Below are 13,674 nucleotides of genomic sequence, written 5' to 3' on the forward strand. Positions count from 1 at the left end.
TCCAACAGAGGAGAAAGGGAGGGATTGGTAAGTGCCAACATGTATTCTTCTTTCCCTGAATAAAAATGGTGGTGCTCCTTTTCATGCTTTATAGCTTCTGTTGAAATAATAAGGTACAGTTCTTGGGATGGCCATCAGAGGGAGCAATGAGCACACCCTCTGATTTCAATTCCAAGTGCCCACTCTCCACATTTACAGGCCACTTGGGTTGTTGACCTGCTGATTGTCTCTTGGATTCTCTGTTTTCATTTCAGATTTCCAGCATCAACAGTATTTTGTTCTTTTGCTCAATATTTACACATATTGACTATTCAATCCTCCATCTTCTGTTGGGAGGGTGCAGTTACAATAACATTCAACAACCTCATGGTGTCATTGGTAAGCTTACAATGCCTTTGCTGCTCAGCAGCGTCACCAAATGGCAGCATGGCATTACTGCAGCCTTACAGTGGCCAATGGAATAAGACCGGTGGAATAGTGAGGCTGTTCGATCTGCTTTTAATTCTTGCTATGGTGATACTTTAACAGTCCCTTTTTTATTTGTTAGAAAGGGTTAATCATTCCTAGCACTAAACTGGAGGAAAAATGAGTGATTCAGGATGTGTTATGCTGAAGGCTGAATGATCCCATTGTTCTGTAGTTGAAACAGTCTCAAAGAAAAACACCATCGTTCACTTTAGTTTAAAAGAAACAGTTTTATTATACAAAAGCATCCTGTGCCTACTTGGACTGGGCCTTTGGTGTATATAAACTTACATGAATTGGCTCCAAGAGGGGCAGGAGTGAGGATGAACTGGGAGAGGACCTGGCTGATTTGAGAGACAGAACAGCCGAGATTGGACCAGGCAGGTTGCAGGACCGGCTGTCTATTCACGTGCTAATACAGTAGGCTGAACCCAGTTCCTCAAAGCCACCAGTCTTCTGTAACCCGTTTGGTCGATACACACAATTCATCAACAGTCCAAGCAGCCTATAAATGCTATCATACTGTCAGTGGAGAGAGGGCACTGGTCAAAGAAAGTAGAGGCTTTGCTTCTTGTTTCAATAGAAAAAGTGGTGCTCTTCCATTTTTATCTGGGAAAAGAGCACATTAATAACTCATCAGGATCTCTCTCTCCCCTCGGCTTTACCATTGGAAATATATCAGCCATGGCTCAGGGGTAATATGCTTCTTGTAAGTTTATGTGTTCCATCTCCACTCCAGCCACCCTGTATCATCCCATTTAATCGGCCACTTGGATTCTTGGTCAGTACCAAGCTGTGCAACTTACCTCACATAGCTATAACTTTCAAAAGGGAATTAGGTGTGTACGGCAAAAGAAAAAACATACAAGGCAATGGGGAGTAGGTCTAATTGGATAGGTCTCCCAAAAAAAGCCATTACGGACTTATGATATTTATTGTCTGCCTCATACTAGAGACCCTTGGCCCCAAATTAATATGGCACACTGGTCCCTCAGTGTCGGGAACGACCCAAAGACCTCCTCTCTACACACTCAGAATTCACAAGCTTTCCCACAGACTCTTATGCAAGAGACGTTGTTGGGATTTAATGTCTTTGTCTTGAGTCAAAGGAAGTGCTACGTTCTGTATGACGAGCCTCCAGGACTATACAACAAGGGTTAGGGCTCCAACTCAGGTTGGATGTATTCCTGGCGGTTTCATCACATGACCTCCCATCTCCAATCACCCACCAGTCAAACAGCCATTGTCCCATCTCAAATCAATGAAAGTGTCCAAAGTAAGTTGTAAAAAACCTTTTTAAAAAGATTTTTCTCTCAGGTTGCTCATAGCGGTGTCCAGGAAATTAACCTTTAATTTTAAAGTGTAGTCACTGTTATAATGCAGGAAATGTGGCAGCCAATTTATGCACGGCAAGATCTCCAATGGCTATATACTTATGGCTGGGAAATAAAGTCAAACGTGTACCAACAAGAATAAAGGGTGGGACTATCCACTAGGCAGAGGCCAATCCATACTACACACAAATGTTTCTTTTATACATTTGTATTAAATAAACCAGGAACCATGATAAAGCTCAGACTCTGGCCCAACCCTTAGGATCATGTTGAACACAACGTATAACCTAATCCAACTAGAACCCATGACATTTACAAAGAGTCTATTCCGTCTCACGTAGTTTACATTGTCCTTGTTCGGACGATGGCCCAGGAGTCATAATAGTTAGATGCTGGTGGGGGATGGGGTTAGATTCTTCCTCGACGGGGCAGCTAAGGTGAGCTGAAGGGCCTAGCCCAACTCACTGTGTTTTGTGACTGTGTAGTTCTAGCTGCCTCTTTGGGCTGTTTTATTGTTCTATTGCTAGGCAGCGGTCTTGGGGAATTGTGCCCGTTGCTGGTGAAGCTATGCTCTGCTTCCACATAAACAGTGTCAGGAGGAAGATCATTCATTCTTTCAAGCATGGTGTAGGAAAGCCAATGTTAGTACAGGTGTCCTACTGGCTCCATCCACCATGTGGACAGGAAATGCAAGAGAAACGAGGTGCCCAATGACCTCTCCAACCCCACATCCACACTCTAATATTGCCTCCCTAGCTGCAGTAGATTCTTAACTCATTCCCAACCATTTATGGTCCCCACTTAGACACAGGGCTAGTTTCACTTCAGTGAACCCTCCATTGCTGAATTAGACACAATGTTTAGTGTTTGTCAGAAATGGTGCATGTGGAAAAAAACTGAATTCATAACTGCTGTATATTTCAAATAATTACAGCTGTCACTTTCAGAAAATAGCCATGTAATCAGAGACTGTTCCAGCTTTAAATTCCGGCTGGATTAATGGGCTTCAGTCCAAAGCCTGCAATGGAAAGGCTGAAGCTACGTCTGTCATCCATCCAGACCTAGGAGAGAGTGAACCTAGGGTATTTGGAAGGTTGGTTAGATACTCAGGATTCAGACAAGAGGGAAGAGTCACCCCTCTGATGATATGCACACATAGGTATGTACATACATTAATAAAGACCCTACAACACTACAGTTCAGGAGACAAAATCGGATTGTTTTGGTTTTCTAAAAATCATACATAGGATGTAAGGCACTTGCTGTCCATAAAAGCTTACTTCCTCCTATCATTATTTTTGGTCCCACTTTTCAGATAACTTCTCTCAATGTAAATTGCTATGTCAACATTTCCTATTCAATTTCATTATGTCAACAGTCGCTGCAATTGTAGGCTCTGGCCAGTAGGTGGCTCCACAATACATTTCTGAAGTGTCAACTCCATTGTTTTGTACTTAAAAACAAGTCTATTCTCAATCGACTAAGAAGACTGCCACTTGTGGATTTACTGGCCTATAAAAAGAATTTGCAAACCAGAAAAGGAACACATTTATTGTAAGTAGGTCACCACTTTGGCTGTATGTTTCAGGTATCTTCATATATTAAAAAGGGGCCTGGCCATCAGGAGAATTACTATTTGCCAGGCAGGTTCTGCCAACCACACATTGCAATATTAGCACAGGCCTGTCACACAACTCGATGGAGTTGACATTCACTTGGGGGTTGGATTTCCTGCACAAAAATGGTGCCAAATCAAGAACGCAATTTCTTACCAAAGACAAATCCCTCTCCAGTGCCTAACCCCTTCCTTAAAATGCCCACAACTGAATGACCAAGTCTCTTGAAATGCAGAGTGGTTTTGGAAGCAGTTGTCAGGAGTTCCACTTGGTGGGGAAGTTGTGGAAGTGCAGGTGGGTGTTTGGCTGGGCTCGCTGGCTTTTGCTACCATATAGTCAGATGTTGGGCAAGTGATGGTCGTACTTGTGCCGGTGGTACTTCTTGGTCTCAGGTGCTGGCGAGATGTTGCTGCTCGTTAGTTGAGGCAGGTACTGGAGCTAGGGGAGCAGAGGAGAAAAGACAAATGAAAAGGTACAATCACAATCTCTTCTCATAGTGCAGGCTATTTGGTCTCAAGGTTTATTGCAGTCCAGCCTCCTCTCATATACGATGCATTTTCCAAAGGGACAACTGGATGGTAATGAAGAGCAGGAACATTAACTCATTCCTGATCCCTACAGCAACAATATCCCTCTTCCACCTACTGTTCCAGCTAAGATAGACTAACTCAGCACAGGGCAGGAATGATCCCTGGTCTGTTGTAACTCAGCAACCACACTGGGTCGTGTGTTTACCCAGGACTTTAGCACACCGAGGCAGACACTTCAGTACAGTCCTGAGGGAGTTCTGCACTGTCAGAGGCGCTGTTAGCCAAATGTGACATTAAACCAGGGCTCCTTGCCCAGGTAATCTGGATATAGGACTGGAGACAGCAATGTCAAAATTTGCAGAACCAGCTTACTATGACCATCTTTGGGTAACTGGACAGTTTGAGAGAGGGGGATCAGGTGACGAACAAGCTCTTTGTGTTTTAAGAAACTGTTTTCCAGGCTGGTCAGTGAGAGACCAGAAAGACCAAATGGGCACCCTCTCTTCCCCAGCCTTTCTGCAAGCTTGTGCCTTGCCTCTTTTTTTGACTAGCCTCAGCAGGCAGCATCTTAAATTTCAACCCAGCTGCTGACTCCGGAAGACAAGACTGAAATCGCCTGTCAATGTCTTTAAATCATCTTGCGCAGAATCCAGGAAGATCATCGAGCCCAATCTAAAACCATCCAAGCCATCAACTGACCTTTTTTTGGACTCTTGGCAATTTAACCTACTGTCCCACTTTGTAACTTGTGTATGTGTGTACTCTTGAATGCATGTGAGTGTGTGAGTTGCAGAGTTTTTATTATTTTGTTTAGATCAGGTGTTAAGTACAATAAATACTATTCTCTTTACTTTTAAATCTTACAAGAATACCTGTCTGTATGTGTCTTTTACAGTCACAGGACTTAAATAGTTAAGCACGCACTGAATTGGCAAACAAATTCTTTAAAAAAAAACCACCTGTTACGGTCAACTGAAAGGCAGAAAGAGAGGGGAGTCATCCTATCACTTTTCACCTGGCCATACTGGAAATTGTGAATCTGTATAAAAGGTTTAACACCACTGTTGGAGTACTGCATGCAGTTTGGGACTCTACATTATTGAAGATATGTTGAGGCAATATAGAGGGTACAGCGCAGATTTACGAGGATGAGGAAATAGAGATATTAAGAACGACTTAAGTTAGGGATTTTTTTTTGTTAGAACAGAGGGGATTAAAGGATGACTTGATAAAGGCATTAAGAAATTATTAAAGAATGGACAGAGTAGATAGGAACAGATCATTTCCAGATGAAACAAAAAAAATTGTATAGCATTTGTATAGCACCTTTCATAACCATCAGACATCTCAAAGCACTTTACAGCCAAAGATGTTCTTTTGAAGTGTAGTCATTGCTGTAATGTAGGAAACACCACTGCCAATTTGCACACAGCAAGCTCCAATGAGATAATGACCAAGTCATCTGTTTTTATGATGTTGATTGAAGGATAAATATTAGCCAGCATACTGTGGATAACTCCCATTCTTCTTTGAAATAGTACCATGGACTATTTCAAATAGTACTTTTATGTCCATCTGAGGGGGCAGATTGGGCCTCAGTTTAACATCTCACCCAAAAGACAGCACTTCGGACAGTTCTGGTTTTTATTCATTCTGTCAAGGGATGTGGGTGTCGCTAGCAAGGCCATCAGTTGTTGCCCATCCCTGATTGTTCTTGGACTGAGTGGCTTGCTAGGCCATTTCAAAGGGCAGCTAAGAGTCAACTACATTACTATGGGTCTGGAGTCACATGTACACCAGACCAGGAAGAGATAGCAGATTTCCTTCCCTAAAGGACATTAGTGAACCAGATGTATTTTTACAACAATCAACAACAGTTTCACGGTCACTATTACTGAGACTAGCTTTTAATTTCAGATTCAATCATTGAATTTAAATTCCACCAGCCTCCATGGTGGGATTTGAACCCCAGAACATTAGTCTGGGCCTCTGGATTACTAGTCTTGAGATATTGCCACTAAACCACCACCTCCCTTACACTCCTCCAGTGCTGCAGTCAGCCTTGACATTGTGCTCAAGTCCTGGAGTGGGACTTGAACCCACACCACAACCTTGTGACTCAGAGGCAAGAGTGCTACCCACTGAGCAACAGCTGACACAGAATGAGGCAATGTAGATACAAGATTAAATGCAAAAGGCTTAGGACAGAGAGCAGAACGACTTTCTTTTAAATATACAGTTTTGAGGCTGTGGAGTGTGCTCCAAGAAAGTGATTGAGGAAGAGACCGTGTAACCATTTAAACATCAGATAGGCATATTGCTGAAGGGAAGCAATGTATGTACAGGCCTTTTCTGCAGTGAAGGCCTTGATACCAACATCTCGTGTTCACGTACAATCTCTTCTAAAATTCTTATTTTTTGAGCACTGCCTTTTGGAAAATCAAACTTTGGGCCAGAGGGGTAGCAGCTACCGACCAAGGAGGGCATATCAAATTATAGGATTACTCCTGGGGTGCAGCATAAACATCAACACGGGGATTCAGGTCGAATGGCCTATCCTTACATTGTAATATCTCTGTAATTCAGTGTTAAAGGCACTATTGTCCTGGCTCAATCTAGATCCCTCAAACAGCATTAGTGAAAGATAACCTGGTCAGTTAGCTTAACATCTGTCATTGGGAAAAGTGCTGGCATCCATTATTAAAGTAGCAGGGCACCTAGAAAATCATAATAAAACCATGTTGATTCTGCCTGATTGTATGAAAGGAAATTGGCGTTTGACATATTTATTAGAGCACTTAGAGGATGTAGTGAGATGGATGGACAAAGGGGAACCTATAGATGTTGTGTATGTTGATTTCCAAAGGCATTTGATATGGTGCCATAAAAAAGGTTACTGTACATGGTGTTTGGGGTAACATATTAGCATGGATAGAGGATTGGTTAACTAACAGGAAACAGTCAGGATAAGCGGATCATTTTCTAGTGGGGTGCCAACGGAAATCAGTGCTGGGTCTAAACTATTTACAATTTATATTGACTTGAAGGGACAGAGTATATTGTAGCTTGTAGGCCAATATGCTGATGACACAAAGATCGGTGGGAAAGTAAGTTCTGTAGAGGACACAGAGTTTGCAAAGGAATACGGATAGGTTAAGTGAATGGAGAAAATTTGGCAGATGGAGTATAATATGGGAAAATCCACTGATAGAAAGAATAGAAAATCAAAACATTAATTAAATGGAGAGAGACTGCAGAATGCTATGGCAGAGGGATGTGAGTGTCTTTGTAAATGAAACACAAAATATTAGCATGCGGGTATAGCAATCAGGAGGGCAAATGGAATATTCACCTTTATTGCAAGGGGGATGGAGTGTAAAAGTGGGGAAGTCTTTCTACAATAGCATTGGTGAGACCATTCCTAGAATACTGCATCCAGTTTTAGCCTCCTTGGCTAGAATTTTCCAGCACCTCACGTTGGCAGGATCTTCTGATCCCACCGATATGATTGGAAGTTTCAGTGGCTCGCTGGCCCTGCCGCAGGGGAACTGGAAGATTCTGGCTCTTATTTAAGGAGGGATATACTTGCATTAGAGGCAGTTCAGAGAAGGTTGACTAGGTTGATTCCCTGGATATGTTTTTTTTAGGGAAGGTTGAGCAGGTTGGACTCATTGAGATTTAGAAGAATGAGAGGTGATCTTATTGAAACATATATGATTGATAGGACTTGCCAGGATGAATGCTGAGAGGACATTTCCCTTGTGGGAATCTAGAACTAGGGGGCATAGTTCCAGAATAAGGGGTTGCCTCTTTAAAATGGAGATGAGGAGGAATTTCTTCTCTCACAGGGAATTAATCTTTGCATTTATCCCACAGAGCAGTGGGGGCTGAGTCATTGAATATATTCAAGGCTGAGACAGACAGATTTTTGAATTGTAGAGGAAATCGAGGGTTGTTAGGAATAAGCAGGAAAGTAGAGTTGAGGCCAAAACCAGATCAACCATAATCTTACTGAATGGCAGAGCAGGTTCAAGGGGCCGAATGGCCTACTCCTGTTCCTTTTTTGATGTTATTATGGTCATAAGTAACTTTTGGGGAATCTGATGCAACTGACAAGGTTCTAACCCCTGTACATTATCCACATCACCTACTTTTGACTTAAAATGGCTGAGCAGTGGTCAGTTAACTCCAACAATCAACAATGGCTTGAAGCACTGTGCCCTTACCCCAGGTGGCCGCCTGCGTGGCATCCTCTCATGCCTCCTGTTGTGCTTCTCAGCATCTCTGCTGCTGTCCATCTCCTCCCGGCAGCTGTCAAAGTGTGGGTGCTGCAGCAACTGCTCGCATGTCAGTCTCTCCGTGGGGTTCATCATCAGACAGCCCTGGGACAAGCAACAGAGGTGAAATGCTTTCACACTGAGTCCTTTCCGACTCTTTAACATTGTCTTACATTGGGATTGTGCATAGAATTTGTAGAGGCTAAGGCACACTCACCTGGACCTGTGAGTGAGTGAGTTACAGTGATGCATGGGGTATACAATAATGTTTCAGTGTGGGATGTGGAATGTGTCAATATTACAGTGAAAGGTACATCAGAGTATCAGTGAGGGGTATATCGGAGTGTTGCAGTGAGGATGTGGGTATGTCAGAATTTTACTAGGGGTGTGTGTTATATCAGAAAGTTGCTTGGACGTGGTAATATATAGAAATGCTGCTATAAAGGTGTGTGGTGTAGACAATGTTGTTATATAGACAGGGTTAGGGTCTCTAGTACAGCGAATGGTTTAAATGCAAGCAAGTAGCACCAAATTGAACGGTAGCCAATCATGCTTTAGATATTAATTCCATAGCCCCAACTAACACTGGTCAACATGGAGTTGCCCACAACCTGTTCTGCATGGTGTCCCTCTCAGTGCAATGTTATTTGGGATGTTTCACACTGCGATAGCTTGCGGACACACTCACCTTCATTAAATGGAGGGCCTGAGGAGAGATATGGGGAAACTTCACCTCCAATGGCTCCTGGGGGAACAAGCAAACAGCAGAGTTAGCACTCCAACTGACCCCCTTTCCATCCTGGTAGGATTGCCATCTCATGATCTAAACCTCTTCTTCACTACCACCCCCCACCCTGATAAATCCACTAGGATTCTCCCAGTTTAGAAGTTGAGTCTAAAGGGCAGTAACAGAGGCAATTGGAAAATCCCAGGTGAGAGACTGTACCCAGCTCTGCCCATCTTATGCATCTTGCCACCTCCATCGGAGAGTTTGTGCAATATTGGGTACGTGTTTTGTGGAAGGCAGTGTTTCCATAGAAACTAATCCAATGTTAGCGTTGAATCAACAACACCATCAGGAATTTCTGTCTTGCAACGTACAAACTGGAGGCCGGTTAACTAAGTTGACTAGACGGCTAGTGCGTGGATCAGATTAACACCAACAGCACGGGTTTCGATCCCTGTTCCGACTTGGGCAGATTTGGGGTCTGCCTCCTTATCCTACCGCCTGTCACTAAAAAATCACGGCATTTTGCTGTGGTTTGGAGAATAATTGCTCTGAGCAGAGAAAGGAAGAGGAGGAGGAAAAAATTCCTGATTGGGTGGCGCACAACATGGCACAGTCTCTTACAACTGGATGCGTTTAAGGGTGATTATCACAACTGTAATGAGGAGACACATTCAGGAGCATGAGATGACGAGATCCCATCACACGTGACATTGTATGCAGTTGACCTTTTCATTAAGGTCATAGATCACAGATAATTTCACATACTGCATCAATTGCATTGCAACTCCCTCCCCCAATGGATCAGGGTATTGGCAGTATGGTGTTAGGGGTCAGGTTAAGGTTAGGCCCCTAAGTTTCTCTGGGGAAACAACTGCCCATCTTACCTGCCCCACTGGCCTTGGTGTGAGTAGGCTGCCTACCAACCAGTAGTGCCAGTTATCAGTTAACCAATTTCAGTTGCAGAGGCACTTGGGATGCTACAGTTGGCCTCAGCACCCCTGCATTGGTGGAGAGAAGGTTGGGAAGGTGGTGTGGAAAATAAAGGGGAGTATAATGAGTCAGGGTTCTGGCTCCTGATCACTATTGATCTTGTGTAGGTGCATGCAACCCAAGTGAGAGCAGGACCTGATGTGGCAGTGAAGCTCTCCCCCTGTTGATGGGCCCACCAGCACACTGTCTCAGCTCACACCCTTTGGATATGGCCTTAGGGATCTGCTGCCAGCCTATGGAACTGACTTCTAGCTCAAGACAGGAGAAAGCAACTTGGTGGAGGAATGGAAGCAAAGCACTGACCGAGAAGAAGTAAAACAGTGGAAACCCTTTAAAAAACTTCAATAGCCATAAAGCGCTTTGGGACATTAATACTGTGCCTTTCACAACCTCAAAAATAAATCTTTCTATCTTTTTATTCTCTTGGTATGAACTTCCAAAGTTCACATCCAGGACTGAGCGCGAACTCATGGATTCGACATTGGTCTAAGATGTGGCTCAGTGGGTAACACACACACCTCTGACTCAGGTGGCTGTGGGTTCAACTCCCATTCCAAAGACTTGAGCATATAATCCAGGCCAACATTCCCATTGTAGTACTGAGTGAGTGCTGCACTGTCAAGACATGCTGGGTGGTATTTAATGGAGGCAACAGAGGTCTTGGACAACAGCTGGAGAGCCCCATGTTGCCTCTTTTTGGGAAGGCCTTCCAAATTAAGCGCCAATATGGTACTTAGCAGGGAAGCAGCAGGCCTTCCCTAGGATCAAGGACCCTGGGGGCAGAAGACCCGCCTGCCAAGAGCTGCCAGACAATCAGGGGCGAGCAGCTCTTTATTGCTCAGCAGTGCCACCAGGGAGGTGGTGGCTGCTGCTGGTATTGCATCCCCCTGAGTATTGCTGAGGGACCTAAGCAAAGGTGAGTGAGGGCAGTAGGAGGGTTGCAGGGGGAGGGATGGGTGGGGGTGACAGCAAGGGTAGTGGGTGACTCTCAGTGGGCTCCCAGCTTCCCAATGCCAGGTTCCTTGATCAGGCAATCAGCACCTTTGAACGCCCCCCCGGGAGCCCGCAAGCTCCCGACATAAGACCCTGGCCTGCCACTGGGTGCATACCAGTGGCAAAGGGGTGAAGCCTTTAAGCGAGCACTAAATGCCATCACGAGCCTTCCCACCATGGACTTAATTGAGGCACAGGCAGGAAGGCAAAGGGGTCCCCACCCACCACCCGATTAAACTATCTCCCTGCCGCGAAACTCACCATGGGAGGGGCATTAAATCCTGCCCATTGTTTTTCGGACAGGAAATTAAACAGAGTGCCTATGAAAGATCACAAGGCACTATTTCAAAGATGAGCAGGGATGCTGTCCTGGCCAATATTTATCCCTCAAAACAAAAATCACGAAAATAGATCATCTTGTCATTGTTATTTGTGGGAGTTGCTATGTGTAAATTGACTGCCATATTTTCTACAATACTGACTACACTTTATAAGTATTTCATTATCTGTAAATGCTTTGGGACGTTCTGAGGCTGTGAAAGGCACTATAGAAACGTAGGTCATTCATTTTATAAAGGAGGTCCTTACCATGATGTCAGGAACAGGAATGTTGACTCCACTGAAGAACTGGTTGGAACTGAATACCTTTTGGTGCCGAGGGATGAGATCCCCTTTAGGAGCAGAGAAAACATCACACAGCGCTCATGTGAAGAATGTGATTAAGGCACAATGTCAAGGGAGATAGATGTCACTGTCCTGCTCCAATATCCACACATGCTCATATACTGGGGATGGCTGGGACTGGACGGAACAGCATAATAGGATCTTTAAATCAGCTCAATAAAATCTTAGGAGCATCAGAAAGCCAATACTGAGCGCTGATATTACAAGGAGGTCTCTCTCCCCAACCCCTTGAGGTAGCGAGGTCTGAGAGTGAGGGCAACTAGGCTGCAGCTTTTGCTTACACCAGTTAATAGTGTTTTCCATTCAGTGATTCTTTCAGAGGCACTCTGTTTCAGTGATTCCTTGCAAACATGTATGGATGTATGTATGAATATTGTGATGGTTGTAGGGATAAGGGGTAGAGTGGTCACTAATGGACCTCCAGGATACCGAGACTCCCCTGCCAACCCCCACACTATCTCCCAGGAAGTGACCTCTTTAAGATCAAGAGGCTGACTCTTTACTCCAACCCTATGATGCAAATGGGGGGTGGAGCAAAACTTCTGAGGAATCTAGACTGGAGGCGGATGTTTGAAGGCAAATCAACAACTGACATGTGGGGGCTTTCAAATGTCAGTTGATAAGAATTCAGGACCGGCATGTTCCTGCTAGAATGAAGGATAAGCATGGCAAGTTTCAGGAACCTTGGATAACGAAGGATATTGTGAGATTAGTCAAAAAGAAAAGGGAAGCATTCGTAAGGGCTAGAAGGCTGGGAACAGATGAAGCCCGTGGAGAATGTAAAGAAAGTAGGAAGAAACTTAAGCAAGGAGTCAGGAGGGCTAAAAGGGCTTATGAAAAGTAACTGGCAACCAGGATTAAGGAAAATCCCAAGGCCTTTTATACATATGTGAAAAGCAAGAGAGGGTAGCCAGGGAAAGGGTAGGCCCACTCAGGGACAGAGGTGGGAATCTGTGTGTGGAGCCAGAGGAAATGGGACAGATACTAAATGAATACTTCTCATCAGCATTCACCAAAGAGAAGGACTTAGCGGTCGATTTGTCTAGGGAAGAGTGTGTAGAAAGCCTGGATCATGTTGAGATCAAAAAAGAGGTGTTAGGCGTCTTGAAGAATATTAAGGTGGATAAATCCCCAGGGCCAGATGGGATCTACCCCAGAGTACTGAGGGAGGCAAGGGAGGAGATTGCTGGGGCCTTGACAGAAATCTTTGTATCCTCACTGGCTACGGGTGAGGTCCCAGAGGACTGGAGAATGGCCAATGTTGTTCCATTGTTTAAGAAGGGTAGCAGGGATAATCCAGGAAATTACAGGCCAGTGAGCCTTATGTCAGCGGTAGGGAAATTATTGGAGAAGATTCTTCGTGACAGGATTTACTATCATTTGGAAGCAAATGGGCGTATTAGTGAGAGGCAGCATGGTTTTGTGAAGGGGAGGTCGTGTCTCACTAACTTGATCGAGTTTTTCGAGGAAGTGACAAAGATGATCGACGATGGAAGGGCAGTGGATGTTATATACATGGATTTCAGTAAGGCCTTTGACAAGGTCCCTCATGGCAGACTGCTACAGAAGGTAAAGTCACACGGGATCAGAGGTGAGCTGGCAAGATGCATGCAGAATTGGCTTGGTCATAGAAGACAGAGGGTAGCAATGGAAGGGTGCTTTTCTGAATGGAGAGCTGTGGCTAGTGGAGTTCCGCAGAGATCAGTGCTGGGACCTTTGCTGTTTGTAGTATACATGAATGATTTGGAGGAAAATGTAACTGGGCTAATTAGTAAGTTTGCAGACGACACTAAGGTTGGAGGAGTTGCAGATAGTGAAGAGGATTGTCAAAGGATACAACGGGATATAGATCGGTTGGAGACTTGGGCGGAGAAATGGCAGATGGAGTTTAATCCGGACAAATGCGAGGTAATGCATTTTGGAAGGTCTAATACAGGCAGGAATTATACAGTAAATGGCAGAACCCTTAGGTGCATTGACAGGCAGAGGGATCTGGGTGTACAGGTCCACAGGTCATTGAAAGTGGCAACGCAGGTGGATAAGGTAGACAGGAAG

General features: G+C 44.4%; 1 protein-coding gene across 1 annotated transcript in view; it reads right to left on the minus strand.

Annotated features, from left to right (window-relative positions):
* Window positions 1-675: 675 nt before the first annotated feature.
* The window catches only part of LOC144671385 (cyclin-dependent kinase-like 1), a 49,611-nt gene continuing 36,612 nt past the window's right edge, over window positions 676-13,674 (minus strand). Inside the window, exons 6-9 of the mRNA XM_078533266.1 lie at window positions 11,524-11,606; window positions 8,911-8,967; window positions 8,172-8,327; window positions 676-3,853 (exon numbers count right to left, since the gene is read on the minus strand). Of these exons, the coding sequence (XP_078389392.1) occupies window positions 3,752-3,853; window positions 8,172-8,327; window positions 8,911-8,967; window positions 11,524-11,606 (398 nt within the window). The 3' untranslated portion in view covers window positions 676-3,751. The remainder of the gene's footprint in view (window positions 3,854-8,171; window positions 8,328-8,910; window positions 8,968-11,523; window positions 11,607-13,674) is intronic.

This window comes from Cetorhinus maximus, chromosome 32, assembly GCF_964194155.1.
Source record: "Cetorhinus maximus chromosome 32, sCetMax3.hap1.1, whole genome shotgun sequence".
Taxonomy (NCBI): domain Eukaryota; kingdom Metazoa; phylum Chordata; class Chondrichthyes; order Lamniformes; family Cetorhinidae; genus Cetorhinus; species Cetorhinus maximus.